Consider the following 23216-nt stretch of genomic DNA (forward strand, 5'->3'; position numbering starts at 1 on the left):
CAAATCAAAATCATGCTTAATATGTACTAACAAAAAACGATCACCTAACATGCACATAAGTTTTAACAGTTTATAAAGGAAAATGTTTTGGAATTAGAAACCTCGAAAAAAATTCGATTCTACGGGCACGAGAATATTGCTGGAATTATTCACTTTTTCGGAAACACAAATTTATGAATATCGCTAGTATACACCAATTTCGACAGTGACGCGGACAACTCGTTTTGAAAGCCCGCCAAAAAAAAAACGAATTTCTTTTATTTTCTATTCTAATTACCTATGCTTTAGATACACATATTTGAACATTAAAGCTGAAGCCTGATGCAATGCTTCAACTTCTCTGGCAATATTCAAAAACTTCTATGTAAGACTGAAAATTTAAAAAAAATCTTCAAAAAAAATTGAGTATTAAATTATGATATTTGGGCATGTGGAACTGTGATAATTAAACAAACTTCTTACTGACAAGAAGCCACCTTTGAACAATTTCAGAATCAGAAAATACAATCTATTTATTAAAAACACTATTTTGTCTCACTTTTATACTGATTAGTCAGATTTCATTTTTCGTTACTTAAATGATGATGACAAATAGAACAGGATTTTGAAATTTTATTAATAACGTGTTTGCTTATCAAATTAATTTCGTTGACTCATCACTATTGCTCAGAAGATATTCCATCGGATCGTATTTAGCTATTTCGTGTTTCAGCTAATATCCACAAATCTTTTTGGCATCGAGAGTACGACTCATCCATTTTCGCATTTTAAAATGCTCCTTTTACTTTTCGCCCTCTGCGGTGGGTCTCGACGAACACAATTTTTCTCGTGGACGACTGAGTCATTTGCACATCCCACAATGGGTGTCCTTTCCTTTCCCTTCTTTCCTTAGTTTTTTGTACTAATTTTATGCGACCACAGCCAGATTTTTGAAAGAAGCGATCAATAATTTTTGTATTCTCATTTTTAATCATGCCGTAAATTTTCAGAAAATGGAATCGAAAACCAGTGCTGCAAAATCTACGGGAGCGATAGCCTCAGCACGAACCGAGGTAATAGCGCAGAATGTTACATGATTCAACTTTTCCATGATTAAATATCGTAATTCTGAAATTTTTTGGCATCTGAGATAAATGCACAAGCTGTTTTATTGAGTGGGTCTCGCCACAATCCAAATTCTACGGTTTTATTAGGATGTCAAAAAAAATTGTATTATTAATGTACAAACGAGAATCTCAACATTCGGATTAAAAACAACAGTTACATCTGAAAAATATCAATTTTTTCAGAATCTCAAAATCAACAAGACTTCCAGCATCGATACTACGGAAATGGTGACCGTCGAGGAAAAAGATGCATACGTAGGTTCTATTCAAAAATTAAAAACAGTGATACCTATGAAGATACTCCTTCAGATTTTTTTTGACGAATTGCCAATTGTTCATATGTGGGGAACTCAAAAATTCAAAAGCAAAAATATAAATGTTTATTAAATTTTTTTTCCCAGTAAATCAGTAAACTTTCAGGATGTTATGGTTGAACTCGCGGCGGCCTTTGGAGAAGAAAATGGTTTTGTTGAGAATTGCAAGTAAATTCAAATGAACCTCATTTAATACAATGTCAACGTGCCTGATATTTTAATATCCCGTTTTCCAATGATTTCTTTCACGACAATATTTATTTCAATTTTATAAAGCTGTCATGTGGTTATTTTTTCTTAATATAAACGCAAACATGAACGCCTTATTTCGTCCTGGCCATGTTTTGGAAAATTCAAAATTAGGTTAAAAAAACTTGTGGAAGTTGTCCTTTTTGTGAATGAAAACAATCACTTTTCAAATACATTTTTGTCAAAAGTTTCCTTAACATCAAAACTGCATCAAAGTTTGCACAATTTAAGAAGAATTGCAATGAGCCTAGTAAGTCATTTGATTAAAATGGTTGAAAAATTAGAAGGTAAGCATACAGGGAAAAAATTATAGGTGAAAGTTTTTAAAAGGTACTAAAATTGGGACATTTGCAAAACTGTCTACTGGGGACATATGTAACTTCAAATACTCTGGCTTTGTTTAGTTATCAAAGTCTTTATTTAGAGCCTTTGATACTATTTTTGAATTGAACTTTTTATTTCAACACAATCATTGGTTTCTCTCTACATAGTTATGTATCCTTAAACTACAGAAAAATTTTTAACTTCATTCAAGCAATCATTCAGAAAAACTTATAACGGTCACATATACGTCGACCACGATATGCACGTTGAATTAGAAGAGTGACAGCTGTACTCTGATCGCTACCTGAACGACATGCGCACTTCAGTTTCAACTGATAATGCGGTAAAAGTTCAGATTGACATTGACTTTATCGAATAAATCTGTTAAGATAGGATGATTTGAAGGAATAGTGTCAATTTCAGTTGCATCTATAAAAAGGGTAACGGAGAAGCCATAGTCACTCTCGCAATGAAGTCGATAATCATTGCCTCTCTTGTCGCCTTGGCGATTGCCGCCTCACCGGCTCTTGACCGTACCTTCTCTCCAAAGAGCGAATACGTCTACAAATTTGACGGACTTCTTCTCTCTGGACTCCCAACCGCATCTTCCGATGCTTCCCAAACCCTGATTTCTTGCCGTACCCGTCTTCAAGCTGTTGATGATCGTTACATTCATCTTCAATTGACTGATATTCAATACTCTGCTTCCCACATTCCACAATCTGAGCAATGGCCAAAGATCGAATCTTTGGAGCAACGTGAGCTTTCCGATGAGTTCAAGGAGCTTCTTGAGCTTCCATTCCGTGCTCAAATCAGAAATGGACTTATTTCTGAGATCCAATTCTCTTCCGAAGATGCCGAGTGGTCCAAGAACGCCAAAAGATCGATTCTCAATCTCTTCTCTCTCCGCAAGTCAGCTCCAGTTGATGAGATGAACCAAGATCAGAAAGATATGGAATCCGACAAGGATTCTCTTTTCTTCAATGTTCATGAAAAGACCATGGAAGGAGACTGCGAAGTCGCTTACACCATTGTTCAAGAGGGAGAGAAGACCATCTACACCAAATCTGTCAACTTCGACAAATGCATCACTCGCCCAGAGACTGCTTATGGTCTTCGTTTTGGATCTGAGTGCAAGGAATGCGAGAAGGAGGGGCAATTTGTTAAGCCACAAACTGTCTACACCTACACCTTCAAGAACGAGAAATTGCAAGAATCTGAGGTTCATTCCGTTTACACTTTGAATGTCAATGGACAAGAGGTCGTCAAGTCTGAGACTCGCGCCAAGGTCACTTTCGTCGAGGAGAGCAAGATCAACAGAGAGATCAAGAAGGTATTCTATTTGAAAATATATTTTACGGGCTTTTGATAGCTAACTCTAACAGCAGCACACAAGTTTTCAGGTTTCTGGACCAAAGGAGGAGATCGTCTACTCCATGGAAAACGAGAAGCTTATTGAGCAATTCTACCAACAAGGAGACAAGGCTGAGGTCAACCCATTCAAGGCTATCGAGATGGAGCAGAAGGTTGAGCAACTTCAAGAAATCTTCCGCCAAATTCAAGAGCACGAGCAGAACACCCCAGAAACTGTCCACCTTATTGCCCGCGCCGTCCGCATGTTCCGCATGTGCACCATCGAAGAACTCAAGAAGGTTCACACCACCATCTACACTAAGGCCGAGAAGAAGGTAACCAATACACATTTCATAATCACTAATATCATGCTCTCTCTTAGGTTCAACTTGTCATTGAAACCACATTGGCTGTCGCTGGAACCAAGAACACCATTCAACACTTGATTCATCACTTCGAGAAGAAGAGCATCACACCATTGAGAGCTGCTGAGCTTCTTAAATCTGTTCAAGAAACTCTTTACCCAAGTGAGCACATTGCTGATCTTCTTATCCAACTCGCCCAATCGCCACTCTCTGAGAAGTACGAACCACTCCGCCAATCTGCCTGGCTCGCCGCAGGATCTGTTGTTCGTGGATTTGCTTCAAAGACCCAAGACCTTCCATTGATCCGCCCAGCATCTAGACAAACCAAGGAAAAGTACGTTCGCGTCTTCATGCAACACTTCCGTAACGCTGACTCCACATACGAGAAGGTTCTTGCTCTTAAGACCCTTGGAAACGCCGGAATCGACCTCTCCGTCTATGAGCTTGTCCAGATTATCCAAGATCCACGTCAACCACTTTCCATCCGCACTGAGGCTGTAGATGCTCTTCGTCTTCTCAAGGACGTTATGCCACGCAAGATCCAGAAGGTTCTCCTTCCAGTCTACAAGAACCGCCAAAACAAGCCAGAGCTCCGTATGGCTGCTCTTTGGAGAATGATGCACACCATTCCAGAAGAACCAGTTCTTGCTCACATCGTTTCCCAAATGGAAAACGAATCCAACCAACACGTTGCTGCCTTCACCTACAACGTCCTCCGCCAATTCTACAAATCCACCAACCCATGCTACCAACAATTGGCTGTTCGTTGCTCTAAGATCCTTCTCTTCACCCGTTATCAACCACAAGAACAGATGCTCTCCACCTACTCCCAACTTCCACTTTTCAACTCTGAGTGGCTCTCCGGAGTTCAATTCGACTTCGCCACCATTTTCGAGAAGAACGCTTTCTTGCCAAAGGAAGTTCAAGCATCATTCGAAACCGTCTTCGGAGGAAACTGGAACAAATACTTCGCTCAAGTTGGATTCTCTCAACAGAACTTTGAGCAAGTCATCCTCAAGACCCTCGAAAAACTTTCTCTTTACGGAAAGCAATCTGATGAACTCCGTTCCCGTCGTGTCCAATCTGGAATCCAAATGCTTCAAGAGATTGTCAAGAAGATGAACATCCGTCCACGTGTCCAACAAACCGATTCTCAAAATGCTCACGCTGTTTTCTACCTTCGCTACAAGGAGATGGACTACATCGTTCTTCCAATTGACATGGAAACTATTGACACTCTTGTTGAGAAGTATGTCAGAAACGGAGAGTTTGACATCAAATCCCTCCTCACTTTCTTGACCAACGACTCCAAGTTCGAGCTTCACCGTGCTCTCTTCTTCTACGAGGCTGAACGCAGAATTCCAACAACCATTGGAATGCCACTCACCATTTCTGGAAAGATGCCAACTATCCTCTCTATCAACGGAAAGGTTTCAATTGAGCTCGAGAAGCTTGGAGCTCGTCTTGTTCTTGATATCGTTCCAACTGTTGCCACCACCCACGTCACTGAGATGCGCTTCTGGTATCCAGTCATTGAACAAGGAGTCAAGTCACTTCAATCTGCTCGTCTCCACACTCCATTGAGATTCGAATCAACTGTTGAATTGAAGAAGAACACTCTCGAAATCACTCACAAGTTTGTTGTCCCAGAGAACAAGAAGACCACTGTTTCCGTTCATACCCGCCCAGTTGCTTTCATCCGTGTTCCAAAGAACCAAGACTCTGAATATGTTGAGGCTGAAGAGAAGACTATTTCCCACTCACAATACCAAATGTCTACTGAAGAGATTGATCGTCAATATGAGACCTTTGGACTCAGAATCAATGCCCAAGGAAATGTTCTTTCCCAATGGACTCTTCCAATGGTTTTGATGACTGAACAAGATTTCGAGTACACTCTTGAAAACAAAAACCGTCCAGTTGAGTTCACAGCTCGCGTCACTATTGGAAACCTCGAGAAGACTGATCTTTCCGAGATCAAGTTCGACAAGATCTTCGAAAAAGAATTCGACCTTGAGAACAACGAATCTGAGAACCGCCGCCAATACTTCCACAAGATGATCCGTGAGATTCAATCTGAGCAAGGATTCAAGAACCTCATCACCCTCAAGCTTGAAGCCCCACAACAAATGTACTGGAACACTGAACTTCGTACCGTCTGTGACAAATGGATCCGTATGTGCAAGGTTGAGATGGATGCTCGCCGCTCTCCAATGGAGCACGAGAACAAAGAATGGACTCTTCGTACTGAGCTTCTTGCTGCCCGCCCACAAATGCCATCATCCCTCCGTCAACTCCGTGAGCAACCACACCGTGAGGTTCAACTCGCATTCAATGCCAAGTGGGGATCATCAAAGAAGAGCGAGATCACAGTCAATGCTCAACTCGAACAATCCACGGAACAAAAGAAGTTCATCCGCAACATCGAGCGTGAGTACAAGGGAATTCCAGAGTACGAACTTTTGATCAAGGCTGCTCGTCTTAACCAAGTCAATGTTGTCTCTGAGTACAAGCTCACCCCACAGTCTGAATACACTTTCTCCCGCATTTTCGACCTTATCAAGGCATACAACTTCTGGACTGTTTCTGAGAAGCGTGTCCAAAACGAGAATCGCCGCGTTGTTCTTCAACTTTCTGTTGAGCCACTTTCCCGCCAATACATGAACATGACCATCCAGACTCCAGAACAAGAAGTTGAGTTGAAGAATGTTCGTATTCCACGCGTCGTTCTCCCAACTATTGCTCGTAGTGCCATGTTCCAACAAACCTGGGAAAAGACCGGAGCCACCTGCAAGGTTGACCAATCTGAGGTTTCTACCTTTGACAACGTGATCTACCGCGCTCCACTCACCACCTGCTACTCTCTTGTTGCCAAGGATTGCTCTGAACAGCCAAGATTCGCTGTTCTTGCCAAGAAGATCAACAAGAACTCTGAGGAGCTTCTCGTTAAGGTTGTCCGCCGTGAGGAAGAAATTGTTGTGAAGAAGTCTGACGATAAGTTCCTTGTCAAGGTTGACGGAAAGAAGGTTAACCCAACTGAACTTGAACAATACAAGTAAGCTTTAACTCTAAATCACATGAATTTTTCTAATCTCGTTTTTCAGTATCGAAATTCTTGGAGATAACCTTATTGTTATTCGTCTTCCACAAGGAGAGGTTCGTTTCGATGGATACACTGTCAAGACCAACATGCCATCCGTTGCTTCACAAAACCAACTTTGCGGACTTTGCGGAAACAATGACGGTGAGAGAGACAATGAGTTCATGACCGCTGACAACTACGAAACTGAGGATGTTGAGGAATTCCACCGGTCTTACCTTCTCAAGAATGAGGTAATCAGATTTTTTCAATGAACTGAATGTAAATTTCATTTTCAGGAATGCGAAGTTGAGAACGACCGCATCTCCGAGAAGAAGAACTACAGAAACAAATGGAACAGAGAAGAGAAGAAGTCCGACTACGAGAGCAGCTCCGACTACGAGAGCAACTACGATGAGAAGGAAACTGAGAAGGGTTAGTCTAAGGCTGAATGATGTGTAGTTTTAACAAAATACATATTTTTCAGAACTCGTCAAGAAGACCCTCATCAAGGAGTTCTCCAACCGCGTCTGCTTCTCCATCGAGCCAGTCTCTGAGTGCCGCCGTGGACTCGAATCCGAGAAGACTTCCAACAAGAAGATCCGTTTCACTTGCATGCCACGCCACAGCAAGAACGCTCGTCGTTTCTTGAAGGAAGCTCGTGAGCAAACTGTTGCCGAGTTGGTCGATTTCCCAGTCTCCTTCGTTGAGTCTGTCAAGATCCCAACCGCCTGCGTTGCCTATTAGATTTCATATGTTTTATTAATTTTCTATTAAATAAAGCATTTTCACTAGAATGATTTTTTTTCTCATCACTTCTAGAAAACAAATACACATGTTGTAAGGATGTCAATCGAAACACAGCTTTGCACCAATAGTTTTTATTTACGCGTGTATTTAAGGCTTCGAAGGAGATGATAGTGCTTGCAGTAAACACGAAAATTAGTGATAATTATGAAAATCAATATAATTTTAAGGATACTTAGAGGGCAATCAAAAAGCTTCTCGACTTAAAAAGGTACATTCCAGAACTTGATATTCGAATCTTGTCCGGCCGACACAATTGTAGTTTCGTTGAGCCAAATTACCGAATTGACAGACGACATAGCATGAGCACCTATAAAAATGTTGTTAAATGTGTTAAATTAATAGAGAAATATTTACCTTTAATGATGATCGGATGATCAGATGGTTTGTTCATGTTCCATACAATAACGCTGTTATCCAAGGAACCGGTCGCCAAACGGACATTGTCCGGTGACCAGGAAACACATGCAACCTTGGCGGTATGGAAAGTCCAGGAGTTTGTGTGAGCTAGCTCGAAGTTGTTCGCAACAGAGTACGGGATAACCTGAATTTTGAAATCTATAATAGAAATGATTTTTTTTCAAAAACTAACCTTTCGTGATTGATCGGTTGCCACGAGGAAAGCTCCATTATTCGAAAATGCGACAGATGTGATTTCAGCAGGATGGACAATTGTTTTAACTTCAGAGACACTTGCTCCAGAGAGTTTGTACACATGGACCTTCGAGTCTTGTCCACCAACAGCAACAAATTGCTTATCGTTCGATAATGCCACACAGGAAGAATTGTAGCTAATTGGTACTTCCGTGAGCTTTCCATGAGAGTAAATTGCAATATGCTTATAGCAAGCAGCAACTGCAATATCTCCATCTGCGGAAACGGCGAGACCGAGAGGTTGCGAAGATAATTTGTTGGCAACAGCTTTGGAAGAATCGACTCCAGAACCTCCGGCAGGAACAACCTTCAGATGATCATCCCAACTGACGGTGAACAAATCACCCTTGCTGGTTGTCTTGATTCCGGTGATCATTGTGGCGTGAACATCCGGAAACACGCGGTTTGATATTCCTGTGGAAATATCCCAGGAGTCTGAAAACAAGTTTTAAATTTCGAAGCACTGAAACTACTCACTAATATGTCCTTCAGCATCAGCACTGAAAAGAGTTTTTCCATCAGCGCTGCTGCTAAGTGCAGTAATCGCCTTGTTGTGTCCGTATCTAACCTGATCGATACTTCCCAATTCTGGATTGACAAAATTGATAAATCCATTAGCAGAGATAGACACAAGAGCCTGCTTGGTCCAAATGATTCCAAGTTGTTGATCTTCAATTCTAGTTCCAACGGGAATAGTCTTTTCAACCTTTAATGTAGCCACATTCCAAATTTTAATGGTCTTATCAGCAGAAGCCGATGCGATTTTTGTACCATCCGGGCTCCAGGTAAGGCCAAACACAGATCCAGAATGAGCGACATTTTTCAAAGAGTCATCTTCAAAGACTCCGGTTTTTGTTCCATCAACTCCGTTGTATAACACAATGGTTCCATCTCCTCCAGTCGAGGCGAACAGAGAGCCATCAGGGTTGTAGCGCACAGAGTGGACGAATTTCGTATGTTCTCCGAAAGTCTGGAAAAATTGGAAAATAAATTTGAAACTGGTTTTTTGTCTGAAAACGTATTTGGAACACTCGAGTCATTTAAAACAAGTTTCCTTCTATCAAAATTAAATCTCTGTTAGAGTTGCACTGACAATAAGCTACTGAAAAGATGTTTGCATTCCGGTAGTATTAAAAATTCACGCATACGTTCAGGTTTTTTTCTACATTATTTGTTGATAGTTTCTGAAAAAAAAGTTCGCTCAGTGTTTTTTTTAATGTTTTATCAAATAAAAAGCATGAAACTTCAGCGAAAAGCTCACGCGAAATTATCTTTTTTGGAATTAAAAAATACAACTTAACACAAACCTAATAGAATAACATGTAGTATTTCGAAATACTTTAAGCGGAACCTTTGTGGAGAATTTTCAAAAACTAATCCAATATTACAATCACTTACACTTTTAAATTTGAATGGTGGTCCTTCAAAAATCGCCACTGTATTATCATCAGATCCAGAGATAATGCGGAATGGGCGTGATGGCTTGAAGTCGACGCTGTTCATAGCGCGAGCTTGTCCGGTAAGATTTCCATTAGACGTTCCAGTGTCAAACAAGAAAACATGACCGAAACGTTCTCTGCCTTCTCCAACGGCGGCAATTCTCTTACTTTCGCTATCCCACGAAATATCCTTCACTGGTCCAGAGAACACCGGAATAGTAGTTTTCAGAATGTGGGTGGTTTGAGTTGTGTCCCAGATACGAACATTTCCATGAACATCACCAGAAGCACAATAATAACCACTTGGGCTTGTCTTGGCGACAGTCGTTTGGTGAGAATGCTCAGTGTAGATTTCGGTGTCGGTTAGGCTTCCAACTGGTACAGTATAAACCGATGTTCCGTTACAATATTGAATCTTGTCTCCAGCGGGGGTGTTGCCTGGAAGTATTTTTGTAAAACGTGATTTAGCTTTCCTATTAACCGTTTCACTTTGCACTTTTTCTGTTGCCAAAGCGTCTCACTAATACTTAAATATTTCATCAATGATTTTTACTATTTTTCGCACAATTGACAAAAAAACTACAGTAACAACAAGCGCTACAGTAGTTTTTTAAAGGATCAATGTGGTTTTCGCTACGAAATACTTTAAATATGTTGCGCAATATGAATTTTCAGAATTTTCTACTTTTGCAAGTGAAGACTAATTATTTTAAAGAAACAATTTATCTGAAAATTAGTATTGCAGCCATATTAAAATATAATGCAGCCATACGGCTTCAATTTCTAGTATTAAATAGTAAAATCACCGTGCAATTAAAAATATAAAAACTCACCGAGAACTACGGCAGTTCCTCTAGCAGTGCGAGGCAAAGACGGGAACAATGCGGTTTGAGAGAATTCCGACATTCTGCAAAAATTGTAAAAATTGAGCAGGAATCCAAAAGATCGAAGGAAGAAAATCAATAAAATCAAACGAGAGCATTGAGAAGAAATAGTGACGACAGCGGGTGAGGAACTAATGAGGGTGCGGAAGGACAGCGGTCACTGGTCACTAACAAACAGTGCGCGCGGCCGAGATGGGGTTTCCTAGGCCGCAAAGATTGAACAACTGTTTTCTTTGCTTGAAATATATAAGTTTTTCGACGGAATTTTATAATTGAAATTTTCTTTTTTTTTTCTAAGAAAAAATTATTAATTTGGTCGATCTATTTTTGTTGATAACGAAGAACAATGCGATAGTTATTTGTGACGTGAAAAAAGTGAATAAGTGTTATTGTTGTGAGAAAGAGGAGGTCAATAGAAAACGGGGCCCGCCGGCTCGCCGGGTGGAAAGCATTCGACAGCAAGACGTGTTTTTCAATCTGCGACTCGGCGATTCCCATCATCACTCGACAATCGAGAAACGGAGGTTCACGCAAACAGAGGATCGGCTGTAAACTCCTCGTTGCTCATCGACCGCTTTTTTTATTATTAGCCGTCACTGGAAAAATCGATAAACCTGCGGGGGAAGCTTTGGGTGAAAAACACGTTTTTTTTTCTCGAACAACATGTCGAAACAAAACAAAATAAGAAGAAAATTGGTCGGGTTTTGCAATAACTTTTCGAATGAGAAATGAAACATTTTCTCGATGAGACAACTCACCAAGCACATGTGATTCATGTTGCATACACGTTAAGGAGGGGCTGACTAAGCGAACTATAGCCTTATCGCAACAAAAAACGATTTTTTTCCTCCCTTTTCTACTTTTCTCGTATGAATTTGTGCAAACTAGAATATGATTCCCCGTGAGTCACCGGAAGAGCTAAATTTTCAATATCAATATATTCATTAATATAAAAAAGACATGTTATTATTTAAGTCCAAAAGTATTTTTGAATAAAGAGTACTACAATCCAAACTACATACTAAAAGCTTATAAAAAATTGCTGACAACTTGGCTTCTCGAGATGTTTCAATAGGAATATTCGAAAAACAAGTAGATCATAAAAATTTGTATATTTAATTTTTTAAAACTGTTTTTCTTTCTCTAGAGCCAACATATTTGCAGGATTCAAGTGTGTGCAGCAATTCTGTGGAGTATGGCCAGTGGGAAAAATTTGAAATGTTTTTTCTGGCAAAAAAAGCTTCAATCGGTGATCAACTTTAAAAAAAAGATTCTAAAAAATTAAGTTCACACGAAAACTTTTTTATCTGAAAAATAGCATTCAATAAAAAAAAATCATGATAAAAATGAACGAAAATGGATAAACGTGAAATGATAAAAACTCTAATTATTCTTTCTCGAGTTCTTCGCTTGATAAGAGGCAACACGATGCTTATGAACTCCGAGCATAACAACAGGGACGAAAAGTACTTTGAAAAACCAAAAGGAGAACAATGTTCCAAGGGCAACCTGAAATTTTGCAATATTCAGACCACTAAGACACCATTGATTTTACCTGAACATCATGTTGCACACAGCCCGTTGTGATTTCCCAATTAGTCCCGATAATTCTGACAGCTTGTTTGGCAAAGTTTTCAGGGGTGACAACGAAGATATTGTTCGCTTCTTCAGCTTCATACGAGGCGACCTTGGTAGCAACGAGCATTGGAATGAGACACTGGAAAAATGAATAAACTTACACTTGAGTTTTTTTTTAAAGTTTGTGAAGAAAGATTTTGAGTTAAAATACAATACGTTTAACAATAAATTGAATCAGTTCTGGCAAAATCATTACATGTAACTGGTTACGTTTAGACGTGCGACATTTAAATTAAAAACTCCGTTGTTGTAAGTATTAATATATACATTTTATAGAATACAAATTTTCAGATAAGCATGTCATTTGACAGCTCGTTTTTCGATTAGGTATCTACAATTATTCAAAATGCAAGAACACAACTCAAAAGCTTTCTGAAAGTATTTCAGTGCATTTAAGGCTGTTTAACGAAGGCTCTATATATTTGAAATTTTGAATTTCAATTTTGAATGCCTTGAAGGAATATTTAAAACGTATTGGACAATAAATCGGTAATTGTTAAGATTTAAATTTAAAGTGTACCTATTGAAAATACGTACCTGAACACGAATTCCAGTTCCTCGGTATTCATCTGACAAGGAGTCGGAGAAGAAGGATAATGCAGCTTTGCTAGCCGGGTAAGAACTGAGGTACGGAAGCGGCCTCCAGCCCTGGAAGTATATGATTAGTAAATCTCGGAAGTTACGGTAGGTAGGTAGGTAACGGTTGGTAGGCGCTTACCGTCATTGATGAGATATTTACAATGATTCCTCGCTTTTTCTTCACCATGTTTGGCAGAATCATCTCGGTCATCTGAAACAAAGCCTTAATTTGGAAAAGTATCAGAGTATTGAAACCTTAACAGCAGACATCAGGTTAACACGAAGAATCTTGGACGCCAATCCTTCTGGCAGCTCGGTCAGTGTTCCAATGATATGTGGAGCAATTCCGGCACAATTGACTGTAAAAATACATTGTGAAAATGTTGGAAAAAATTGCTTACTCAAAATTCCAACATCTAAAGTTTCGAGATCCTTGGGGAGAGCTGACAAGTCGTCTTTTTCAAAATCATGGACATGGCACATAACCTCGCATCCATGTTGCTCCACTAGCTCCTTCTTGGTGTTGTTCAATTTGTCGATATTGCGGCCAATCAGGTAGAATTTTTTGAGCCCTCTTGTTTTGCAGAGTTCTTCAATGTACGCTTTTCCAATTCCATCGGTTCCTCCAGTAATCACTGTAGCAATGAATTTTGAATTTCAGAACATGATTCAACTATATTGTTCAGGCAGCTTTAGCCCAGAATAGTATTTTATTCAAAATAAAATATAAAAATATAACATACCAGTCCAGGTATCCTTCAAGTAGTCCAAGTCGTGTTTCGGTGTGATAAAATGCACAAGTACACTCTTACACATAATGTACAGAAATTTGAGAACTCGGACGCACACATATGAAGTAACGGCAAACTGTGCGGCACTCCATAATGCGCCTGACATCTGAAATTTTAGAATTCTTTGAAAAAAAAACAGTTGGTGACAAGACAAGAATGTAATAATTTGGGTCAGAAAATGCAGGAGATGAGAGAAATGTAGCAAACATTGACACAGATAGAAAACCTTTTATGAGTAAGAGTAAGAAGAACAGTAGCCTGCAGAAAGGAGGATAATGAGCGGAATGATCCAAGGCCGCGTGTCGGCGCACACAGGAACTGTGTGCGGATGACCTCGTCGTCCCTCCATTTTAGGGGGGAAAATGGGGGGGGGGGGGACGGTCAGATTGATAGTTTTGGAGTGTGTGTGTGGAAACGGACGTTGTCCTATATGACGAGAAGAATGCAATCACCAGCGGCAACAGCATACAGTGGAGATTGGTATATGAAATGTTTGACGCAACAAGTGACCAAGTGTAAAAAGATATTTCTCGTTCTTTTATTGGATTCGTAATACTTATTGTCTGAAGTTCCCACAGTTCCATTGAACTAAATCTGAAGATTATGCAAACCAGTTTGTTTTTCTACCACGTTTCAAGTGTTAAAAAAAAACGAATCCCAAGTACTCTTAAAATGTAATAACTATGTACTAAAAAATGTCATTTATTTATTTACTCTAATACGTTTTTGTTTACCTTGTATTGCTGGTAAAAGTAATGAGATTACTACATGAACCTGAAAATAAAACGTATGCCAAAAAGGTCTATTAAAGTTTTTTGTGTCTACCTGGAAAATATCAATAAACCTCCGTCTATTTGATTCAGAATAATTAATTTCTATCTGCATTGGGAATATCTTTGAAAATTTTTATTTAAATTCAGAACTTATTTTATAGATTTTGTTTCAACTTAAAAATGAACTAACTTGCAAGCTGTCACAGTTACACATTATTTTGGTTTTTGGATGATTTTTTTAATAAGTTAGGGGAGTATGTTCTTAAAAACTGATTCGTTCAACAAGAAACTTTGAATGACCTGCACCTGCCTGGGAGTTCTCTCCTAAATGCAAAAGCAGACGAAAGGTAGGTAAGAAGGCGCAAACGAGACACGTGCGCCTTGAAACACGTGTTTTTAGTTCAATTGAAAGCTCAATTAGGTTTCTTTAGCACCGTAAAATCTTCAACATGTTTTCGATACAAAACTTGCAAAATCAGGTGCACTACCATATTCTGTTTGCCAGTAAAAAATATTTCTAAAAATGTTTGAAAATTAAAATTGAAAAAGTTTAGATAAACGTTGATAAATTTTAAAAACAATTTATTTTATCTGATTGTAAAGTGTCAGATCAAATTGGAAGATACGCCCAAATAAAAAAAGTTGGAACTACATATTTTCCATCTACTTCCTATATCTATAATTAGTATTTTTGATATTGTTCTTAGCACCCTTGTAACCATTCTAAATGTTAATGCCCCAATCCCCCTTTACTTCTGCTAATAAACTTCCTCTCCCAGCAACATGAATGAACTAGATAAGCCCAAAGCTTAAAAAATTAATAATAGCAGAAGAACATTAAATCCTTTGAATGTGATTCCCTAAATCACATCATTTACTTCGTGTATTTTCTAGGAATTGTCCTCCTGAAATAATCCCTTTCTGTTTAACTACTAAATTGTCATCATAAACATCACAGTCGCCGTCCTTTGCAGAGTGACCAAAACGATATCATTGTGAAACCCTAAATATGAATTTTAATACCATAAAAATCAAAAAACTAGTTCACGACACGGGCTACGGATTTCGAGGAGTTCCTCGAAACTACAAAAGAAACAACAAAAAAGTCGCTCAAGCGTCTCACGATGCTCCACGCGGTGCCATTCACTATTGTTGGTAAACACTGCTCTCAAACTGTGACTTGTACCTGATATATTATAGAATTAAAAAAAAACGAAAAACGAAAAAACAAACAAAATGCAATAAAGTTTTATTTCCTTCGAAAATAAAGGTTTGAAACATGAAAAATTGATACTCTCCGGCTCTGGTTAAAATACACAGGATTCAAAAATAAATAGTTCACCGAGATCGTTTGGGATCGAAAAATACCGGAATGCTACGGAACCTCATGTGAGCTTTTCTCTCTAGCGGCATGAAATGATTATCAAAATGTGGGGTGTAACTATGACTAAAATGCGCAACAACACAAATATAAGTACATCAAAAAAAAAATAACAGATTATCATTATTATTGTTCAGCATGGATATTCTGGATATTCCTCGTGCATCGCTTGAATCGCATCTTCCCAAGCTCCAAGAACTTTTTGAATAAGCATCTGGTAATAAGAATTGTTATAATACTCTACACAAGCCAATTTTTGTTACCTGATTCCGGATTTTTTGAACAATTTCATCATCTGCTGGCTTGACACATAACATAATTGAAACAATAAATGGGAGATGAAGAGCATGTGCAATGAAGTTTCTTCTGTATGCTCGGAGGAATTGGTTCAGAGTTAGATTGAGCTTCTTTCCGGCTTCAACTGCTTTTGCTTTCAGTTGATTGTAGTAGTAGGGTAGAAATGTGTTCTCAGCTTGTCTACGAATCTCGGTATCACAGCAGAATGTGAGCATATGGCAAAAATCTTCACAAATATTTCCAGTGTGGACGTTTTGCCAATCAATTATTGATCCAAGGTGATTGGACGCCACCTCACTTCCCGACTTTCTTGGAATCCACATCAAATTGTAAAACCACAAATCTCCGTGGCAAAGGAAATCATCGATTCCTGAAATATTAAAGATATTTATAATATCGTTTTCAAAATTGTTTATATTTACCCAATGATTTGTGTGAATCCCGGAGAACTTTGGTGAACAGCTCTCTGTCTTGATACATTTTCTCAACTTTTGAGAATCCTTCCTCAAGCTCAGGGTTTCGTGAAACGTACAGCTTCACTATATCAGTCATATTGGACACAGTGTCAATAAGCTCCATTGGGAAAGGGAATTTTTGTCTCCACTCATCAGACATGCCGATGGAAAATAAATGAAGGTTGAGCATTTGTGATCCAATTGAAGCGATTTGTTGTAAATTCAAAGATTCATAGTATGGAACACTGACCATCCCTTCCAGATCTTGCATTACAATGGCGCCGGTGGTTTTTCCATTGTCCTGAAACAAAATTACAATGATTCATGGAAATTTGAATAATTCCTATTACCCATTGTTGAGCGTGATAACATTTTGGAGTTCTTAGGCCTGGAATTTTCTCCATAGCGTAATACTCAACCTCTCGATTGAAGAACATAGTCAGACCTCCGATGAACTGTTCATCAGCACCTTCTGGCATTTTTTGCTGGGTTGTTTTCTCAAGAGCAGCCTTAATGTTGGTGGTTTCTGGCATTTTCACAATGTACTGAAAACAAATGAAACAGGTCATTTCAGCCAACTACAAACTACAGTCAACGTACTTTTTTTGTTTGGTTATTGGTGAACTCAATCACGACGCGCATGATTTGTGATACAAAACCGTCTGTTCCAAGCTGACTACACTTGATGTTTCGGATATTGTCACTGTTCAGAAGTTGTCCGAGAGACTCAATGAGCCAGCCGGCTGTCAATCCGTGACGACCAATTGGAAGAAGTTCCTTATCAAACTCTAAATAAATTTTCAAATTAGAAACTCTAATTACAATGTGCTCATACTTTTACTGAAAAACTCATGCTCTCGAATATTTCCATGGCGGAATGCCAACAGGCGAAGTTGAAAAACCTGAAATGGAAACAGTATTTGTAGTTTAGTAAGAATTTCTATTTGCAAATATCACGTAGGCCGTAATAATGTTAATCTACTTGTGAAAGTAACTAGGATATTAGGTGTATTTTTTCTAGTAAATCTATTGCATATAGTTGACTTTTGATTTCTAGCTCTCTGAAAAAAACTTTTTTCTAGTGGTTTTTCGGTTCTTCAAGGAGGAGATTTTTTTGAATCAATGTAGCTTTTTGTTTTGTTAAGCATTGATGCTTTCCAAGACAAGGAAGTACTGCAAAAGTTTTGATTTTAAACATTAAACACTTAACACGACATTTCACAAGAGAAAAGTCAAATCTCTGAATGATTTTGATAATCGACGGAAAATGCTAGACTTAGTGGATTTTTAGTCAACATTTAAAATTTTCAAAATCAAGTGATATCTAATTGTAAGAGTAATTAGTAAGAAATAAGAAGTATGTCTACTGATATTGTTGTTGTTGTGATATTTTAGAAAACTAATAAACTGATACTCACTTTCAAGAGCTCATTAAACGAGCTCTTTTTCCATCGGCGGCTTTCACGATTGAGAGCCACGACTTTAGACTCCATTATAGTGATACAAGTTGATAGCTGTATTGAGAACTTTTAACGTGAGAAAAGATGAACTGATATCAAGAGAGAAATAAAATGGCCGGAGATTTTTCGGCTGAACGGAGGGCGTTCTAGTTTCGGCAGAGCTTCTTATAAAGGCGGTTTTGGGCGGATCGGTTTTTTTGATACCGCTCTCTGATTCTAATTATCTTGCTTTGCAGAAAAAATTATTGTTGTAGAAAAGGCAAGAGAAGGAGATAGCTTAAAGTGGGCGGGGATTTGGCAAAACTAGGAAAAACGGACTACGGTGTTCTGTTCAGCTCCTAGGCAGGACAACGGCTGTGCTCTAGAAGACTAGAAAAGGCGGCGCTTCAGGGCATTTTTAGTAATAATGAGTTTAACGCTAACACATGTCTAAACATATGCTTGCATCACACAAGCAATTGGATGTTCGTTTGGAAGTGATGGGAATGGAACAGTGCCCTTTTTTGCAAAGTTCACTAATCAGAGACACAATTTACAAAGTAACAACATACAAAAAATACAAAACATGCGTTAATTTTATCATTCTCAGATTTTTTTTTTCAAATTAGATACCCTGCCAAACAAACTGGGAACTGCCAAAGATCTGTTTGCAAACAATAGTAGATCGCGTTATATATAGACCTGAGGCATGTACTTTTGCTGGTTTTTATAATGAGCTAAACGCGTTTAGCGATTCAAGTGATTTCATAAAACGTAGTATTGTATTAGGAACTGGCATCTCTACAGAGACTGATTACAAACCGATGGACTAGAAGTATCTGCAACGATGACGTTCGTGGATTCTGATTCCGAATCTGATTTTGTGTCCACCACAGTTCATACAGCGCGGCGCGACTACTGTACCTGCTGACCGTAAACAGCCGTACGAGACTGATCTGACGAGAAAACAAATAGCCAGTTAGTGCAATAGCTAATTTGTTGGTGACGTCAAGATTGGTGAAAGATTGCCGGTCACTTCATACTAATTTTGACTATCAAGTGTTTAAAATTAGAAGAAAAAAAAGAAACTTCCATTTTCACCAGTCTGGATTGTTCTTGATGTTCAAGATGTAGAAGATGTTGAACAGGTGCAGAATTCAAATAGTGGGCCAATTGTTTCTTGAAAATTCGGAGGAAACTGTTTCACTGCTCCCTTGCGCAATACTACAATAAAGGTGAAAGCTATAAGATGATATTCAAGTTTTAAAATGTTTCTTGCGCAAATTTGTGTGATTAGAATAAGATATGCAGATGAAACAATATTAAAATTTCTGATCTGTGATGCCACTTCTCATAATTTGTACGGTTTTTGTACATTACATTTGTACAGAACCGTCAGGTTTCTTGAAGTGTGCAATGGTCCAGGAGTACATGTTGCGTTCTTTATAAAAAGAAAACCGAAGAAACCTGAAAACAAGAAACCGAAAAGAAAACAAAATTTGATGAACAACATATAACTAATATCCAAAAAGGATTAAAGCTTTCTCTGACAGGTTCCCAGTGTGATTTCCATGCACTTGCTTTTGTTTCAACACTTTCAACGACTTTTTCCAATTATTATGATGTTGTAAGGATTCCAATCTTCCAACTTGTTGATTAATCCGATTTGTCACGTACAACTGGTCCCCGGCGATGTGTCGTAGAAGCGTGGGAGGTCTTTTCTGGCTAGGTGTTCGGAGAAGATGTGAGGAACCAATGAAACAAATTTTCTCCTGTGTTCAGACATCCGATTGTCGGAAATTATGCGATAAGATAAATGATCATTTGCAGGTCATAAACTCATAAACTATATTTCACAGTTTGAACTAAATATTGTTAAATATTGCGAAAGTAATAATCATTTGTTTTTTTTTCGTGTTGCAAATTTAGATCATAATTTGTTATTGCTTGCTCTCGTATTTTGTAGAGTCCACATTATATCACTATTGATACTTTGATTTATAAACCCCGCGCTAGGCTTGATCACAAATCAGATTCTTAACACTACTGCTCTTTGCGGTCGATCGAGGAAAAAAGCCTTTTTAGACAATTAAACAGGATTAACACTCAAACAATTTGAAGCATAGTCTCAAAAACTTTTCCCAAACCTTATGGAAACCTTTGCTAATCTAGCGCTTATTTCCAGTTCCAGGAAAGGTTCTGCTGTTCAGCACCACTCTGCTCAGTTTCACGTGTACTAAGCCATTGGAAATGATCGGAAATTAGGGTCAACATAATCAGAGGGGAATGCTTTTTTAAATGTTTCTTAACTACCAGTGTTTTGAAATGAAATGTAGCCATAAATATTGCTAAATAGCTGGGTATTTTCCTTTTAAAGGTAATCTTAACAAACTAGAAAATTTTCAAAATTTGAGATTGGGTCCGACTCATTATAGACTAGGCTCATTTTTGGTCAACTAATTAAAAAAAAACAACAATACATCTTGCATTTTCTGAGAAAAAAACAAACACATATCATATTTTTTACTTCATGTTCTGCTTTTACATTATAGCTCATTTTAACACCAGGAACGGTATGAAATGTTGAAAAAATAAACAAGTCAGGTTTTTGTATTGCATCTGAAAATTTAAGTTCCGGGTAGACATAATAAAAGTGAACAGTACGCCAAACTGCCATTTTCAGTATGACATTAAAAACAACACATCATTTTATGAGACAATTTCCGAACATTATAACACAAACCAGGAACACGTGTTGCAATTGGAAAGAAAAATCTCTGAACCAGTGTATACCTTAATGGACTAGTTGCAAAAATAACTGATCAAAAGGTCATCAAGGTCCGATTTCCAGAGCACAAGGAACTTCGCAATAATCACGGAGCCCACGCTTCATCTCCGTCACAACCTTCCTCTGCACTCTTTGCAGATTGATCAAATTCCACCAATTCCACCAATTTATTGGTCGCTTTTGACCGCTGATTGCGGTGATTGAGTTGTGACTCTAAAATTAAACGTCAGAATACACACTTTTGATGTGTCAAGTATTTTGTAGTGTTGTGGCCTTCGCTCATTTCGCAATAGAATTGTTGGTAATCAAATGATATCTGAACTTTTTCCAACATAAGGAAGTGTCACCGGCAGCTCAGAGTTATAATTTCTGGGAACGGCGTGTATTATTGGCATTTTGAATAAAGTGTAAAAGTCAGTGTTGTTGCAATATGGTTGTTGCGTGATGTTAATTAGTACCTCCACAGGGTACAAATTCAACACTACAAACTTCAAAATCTTTTTTGGCAAATAAACAAGTCTATTGTTTCCTCTCTTAATAACGTTTTTATTAAACGTTTCAGCCTTCTACTTGTGGGATTTTTGTTTCAGGATTTTCATTTTCAGTGCAGTCGTATGGAAAAATATATAAAAGGAAAGTACAAAAAATTTGAGGGTTGGGCATTTGTTGGCAACTTTTTGCACAATTTTGGCTCAATTTGGCTTAATATTGGATTGGTATAAAAGTTGGGCAAGACCTTTGCAACCGAGGCTTTTTTGTCAGAGTTTTGCAAAAGTCGAATAAACTTTGGCACCAAGCTCTATCATATTTTTGTCTAACTTTCCCCCAAAATCGCCAATTTCTAAACAAAGTTGGTACTTTGTGGGCTAAACTTAGCCATAAAGTTTTTACGAAATGTAGAGGAATAGCTGGCCGAGTCTATTATGAATTTTTTAAAACATCGGCCTTTTTAAATTTATTATACAATGATATTAAAGTTTAAGATGATGTTATTTTTATGCGATTTCAAAAAATAAATTTCCAACAATCAATTGGAAATGGGTGGGTGTCAAATATGGTACTTCTTCACTATTTTTCTAAATTTTTTGTATTTCAAATGTTCTTCTGAATCTATTTATTATTTGAATTTATTGTCATTTTGAAACTTGACACAATTATCATGGTTTCCATTTTCATCTATGACATGTTGAACCAGCACTCCAAACTGATCAGTGTCGTGATTTCGGAGTGATCCTTTACTCTGATACAACGTTTCCATAAAATGCAGCTCTCGAAATATTTGCTCCGTCATGCTCTGGGATAAGTGCCTAATAAGAATATCAACAAGTGAATTCTCGCTCAGCGCGCGTTCGCATTCACTTTTGGACACAAAACCTCTTGAAACCTGACGCAGCTCGTATGCAAATGGCGACGAAAGACACAACGAACACAGAAACAGTATATTTGGTGCAATGGGGCTCCTCCCGTAAGAGTTCACGTTGTTTGCGCCCACACACGCCGCCCTATTCTCCCGGGAAACTCGGAGAACTCGGCATATAGGAAGGGCTCTACGGTGACACTTGTCCTCTTTGTTCCCACCATTTGGCAATGCGCACCACTATTCTAGTGTGTCTTTACACCTTTCAAATTGCACAGTAAGTTGATCTATGTTCAAAAACTTCCAATCAGACTTTTCTCATGTTTTCCTTACATGGTTGAAGAAAGAAAAGAACAAAGAATTTTCATTTCCAACCCAATTAAAATGAGGGTGGGCAACAAACAATATTATGCTCTACTACAAAATAAATGTTCTTGTCTTGTAACATTATTTGGGTGGCTCATATGAGTTCTTATTGAACATTAATCTTGAAACGTAAAGGGAATGTAAAAAGATTTTTTCCTGGAAACGCCATGTTTACATAAACAGTTTCAGGAAAAGATATTCGAATCTTTGTACTTCTGCTCGAGTTAAGCATTAATCTTGAAACTTAAATAGGAATATAGAGAGAATTTTCCTGGAAACGCCATGTTTACAAAAATAGTTGTTTCCAATAGGTGTTCGAAACTTTGTATGATCACTTTTGATAACAGAGTTGCAAAGATTGCTGCTAGCTTTAAAAATTCTGAGAATGGGCTAGAAAACAGAATATTGCAATGCTACTTCTATAAAAAAATGTATGTGTCAGGCTAAATTAAGCTAAAAAATTTTAAATTGTATGTCTCATATTCTGCTTGAACTACGCATTAATCTTGAAACGTGAACAGGGATAAAGAAAGGATTTGTCTGAAAACACGATGATTACATGGATAATATAATGCAATAGATTGAAACTTTGTATGATCACTTTTAATGACGAAGTTGCAAGCATTTCTCGTTTGCTCTCAAATTCTGGAAACGGGCTGAAAACATCTATGTAGGTAAAATTTGCGTTTATTGCCAATTAAGCTACGTTTAAAGTATGTCTATAATTAAAAACTTTGGACCGAACTTTAGAGGAGGAGTAAAGGTGAAGGTTCGGTCG

The 23216-nt window shown here is 38.1% G+C and overlaps 5 protein-coding genes and 3 non-coding genes across 9 annotated transcripts; 4 read left to right on the forward strand and 4 right to left on the reverse strand.

Annotated features, from left to right (window-relative positions):
* Window positions 1–982: 982 nt before the first annotated feature.
* Window positions 983–1710, forward strand: C04F6.9 (Gag-pol polyprotein). Its single transcript, NM_001374993.2, has 3 exons — window positions 983–1052; window positions 1290–1361; window positions 1527–1710. The coding sequence occupies exons 1-3, from the start codon at window positions 993–995 to the stop codon at window positions 1590–1592; spliced, it is 198 nt and encodes a 65-aa protein (NP_001362094.1). The 5' UTR covers window positions 983–992; the 3' UTR covers window positions 1593–1710.
* A 742-nt stretch (window positions 1711–2452) lies between these two features.
* vit-5 (Vitellogenin-5) lies at window positions 2453–7585 on the forward strand. Its single transcript, NM_076188.7, has 6 exons — window positions 2453–3326; window positions 3397–3681; window positions 3729–6766; window positions 6816–7044; window positions 7090–7225; window positions 7278–7585. Exons 1-6 carry the CDS (start codon window positions 2463–2465, stop codon window positions 7535–7537), a joined length of 4812 nt encoding a protein of 1603 aa, NP_508589.1. The 5' UTR covers window positions 2453–2462; the 3' UTR covers window positions 7538–7585.
* A 70-nt stretch (window positions 7586–7655) lies between these two features.
* unc-78 (Actin-interacting protein 1) lies at window positions 7656–10597 on the reverse strand. Of its 2 annotated transcripts, NM_001029185.4 has the most exons (6): window positions 10524–10597; window positions 9650–10128; window positions 8729–9221; window positions 8190–8686; window positions 7955–8141; window positions 7656–7907 (listed from the first exon to the last, which is right to left on the reverse strand). In NM_001029185.4, exons 1-6 carry the CDS (start codon window positions 10594–10596, stop codon window positions 7801–7803), a joined length of 1836 nt encoding a protein of 611 aa, NP_001024356.1. In that variant the 5' UTR covers window position 10597; the 3' UTR covers window positions 7656–7800. The 2 variants fall into 2 exon arrangements, 1 of the variants encoding a protein (NP_001024356.1); NR_136349.1 differs by having other exon boundaries at window positions 7801–7907; window positions 7955–8686; window positions 10524–10596.
* A 369-nt stretch (window positions 10598–10966) lies between these two features.
* On the reverse strand, window positions 10967–11089 carry C04F6.8. Its single transcript, NR_070690.2, has one exon. It is a non-coding gene; the product is annotated as an Unclassified non-coding RNA C04F6.8 (non-coding RNA).
* Window positions 10986–11079, forward strand: mir-271. The gene has a single exon (NR_002413.3). It is a non-coding gene; the product is annotated as a pre-microRNA mir-271 (primary transcript).
* A 768-nt stretch (window positions 11090–11857) lies between the features above and the next one.
* On the reverse strand, window positions 11858–13692 carry dhs-27 (putative oxidoreductase dhs-27). Its single transcript, NM_076190.6, has 7 exons — window positions 13535–13692; window positions 13193–13426; window positions 13047–13150; window positions 12931–13002; window positions 12750–12860; window positions 12130–12291; window positions 11858–12083 (listed from the first exon to the last, which is right to left on the reverse strand). Exons 1-7 carry the CDS (start codon window positions 13686–13688, stop codon window positions 11958–11960), a joined length of 963 nt encoding a protein of 320 aa, NP_508591.3. The 5' UTR covers window positions 13689–13692; the 3' UTR covers window positions 11858–11957.
* Window positions 13693–15598: 1906 nt separating this feature from the next.
* C04F6.7 (CHK kinase-like domain-containing protein) lies at window positions 15599–18166 on the reverse strand. Its single transcript, NM_001392745.1, has 7 exons — window positions 17907–18166; window positions 17324–17390; window positions 17089–17276; window positions 16839–17033; window positions 16456–16789; window positions 16000–16403; window positions 15599–15950 (listed from the first exon to the last, which is right to left on the reverse strand). Exons 1-7 carry the CDS (start codon window positions 17979–17981, stop codon window positions 15870–15872), a joined length of 1344 nt encoding a protein of 447 aa, NP_001379617.1. The 5' UTR covers window positions 17982–18166; the 3' UTR covers window positions 15599–15869.
* A 4018-nt stretch (window positions 18167–22184) lies between these two features.
* ZK813.9 lies at window positions 22185–22234 on the forward strand. Its single transcript, NR_070692.1, has one exon. It is a non-coding gene; the product is annotated as an Unclassified non-coding RNA ZK813.9 (non-coding RNA).
* Window positions 22235–23216: the final 982 nt, after the last annotated feature.

Source organism: Caenorhabditis elegans, chromosome X (assembly GCF_000002985.6).
Source record: "Caenorhabditis elegans chromosome X".
In the NCBI taxonomy this organism is placed as follows: Eukaryota; Metazoa; Nematoda; class Chromadorea; order Rhabditida; family Rhabditidae; genus Caenorhabditis; species Caenorhabditis elegans.

Bases quoted from the DNA above. Each gene is read 5' to 3' on its own strand.
- unc-78 (NM_001029185.4), bottom strand. From the start codon at position 10,596: ATGTCGGAATTCTCTCAAACCGCATTGTTCCCGTCTTTGCCTCGCACT. The intron at 8,142-8,189 runs GTTAGTTTTTGA...TTCAAAATTCAG, and splicing joins CAACCGATCAATCACGAAAG to GTTATCCCGTACTCTGTTGC. The intron at 7,908-7,954 runs GTAAATATTTCT...ACATTTTTATAG, and splicing joins TCATCCGATCATCATTAAAG to GTGCTCATGCTATGTCGTCT.
- C04F6.9 (NM_001374993.2), top strand. From the start codon at position 993: ATGGAATCGAAAACCAGTGCTGCAAAATCTACGGGAGCGATAGCCTCA. The intron at 1,053-1,289 runs GTAATAGCGCAG...CAATTTTTTCAG, and splicing joins TAGCCTCAGCACGAACCGAG to AATCTCAAAATCAACAAGAC. The intron at 1,362-1,526 runs GTAGGTTCTATT...GTAAACTTTCAG, and splicing joins TCGAGGAAAAAGATGCATAC to GATGTTATGGTTGAACTCGC.
- C04F6.7 (NM_001392745.1), bottom strand. From the start codon at position 17,981: ATGGAGTCTAAAGTCGTGGCTCTCAATCGTGAAAGCCGCCGATGGAAA. The intron at 16,790-16,838 runs GTAATAGGAATT...ATTTTGTTTCAG, and splicing joins GTTATCACGCTCAACAATGG to GACAATGGAAAAACCACCGG. The intron at 15,951-15,999 runs GTAACAAAAATT...TCTTATTACCAG, and splicing joins TTCAAAAAATCCGGAATCAG to ATGCTTATTCAAAAAGTTCT.
- dhs-27 (NM_076190.6), bottom strand. From the start codon at position 13,688: ATGTCAGGCGCATTATGGAGTGCCGCACAGTTTGCCGTTACTTCATAT. The intron at 12,861-12,930 runs GTAAGCGCCTAC...ATATACTTCCAG, and splicing joins TAAATATCTCATCAATGACG to GGCTGGAGGCCGCTTCCGTA. The intron at 12,084-12,129 runs GTAAAATCAATG...GCAAAATTTCAG, and splicing joins GTGTGCAACATGATGTTCAG to GTTGCCCTTGGAACATTGTT.
- vit-5 (NM_076188.7), top strand. From the start codon at position 2,463: ATGAAGTCGATAATCATTGCCTCTCTTGTCGCCTTGGCGATTGCCGCC. The intron at 3,327-3,396 runs GTATTCTATTTG...ACAAGTTTTCAG, and splicing joins TCAACAGAGAGATCAAGAAG to GTTTCTGGACCAAAGGAGGA. The intron at 7,045-7,089 runs GTAATCAGATTT...TTTCATTTTCAG, and splicing joins CTTACCTTCTCAAGAATGAG to GAATGCGAAGTTGAGAACGA.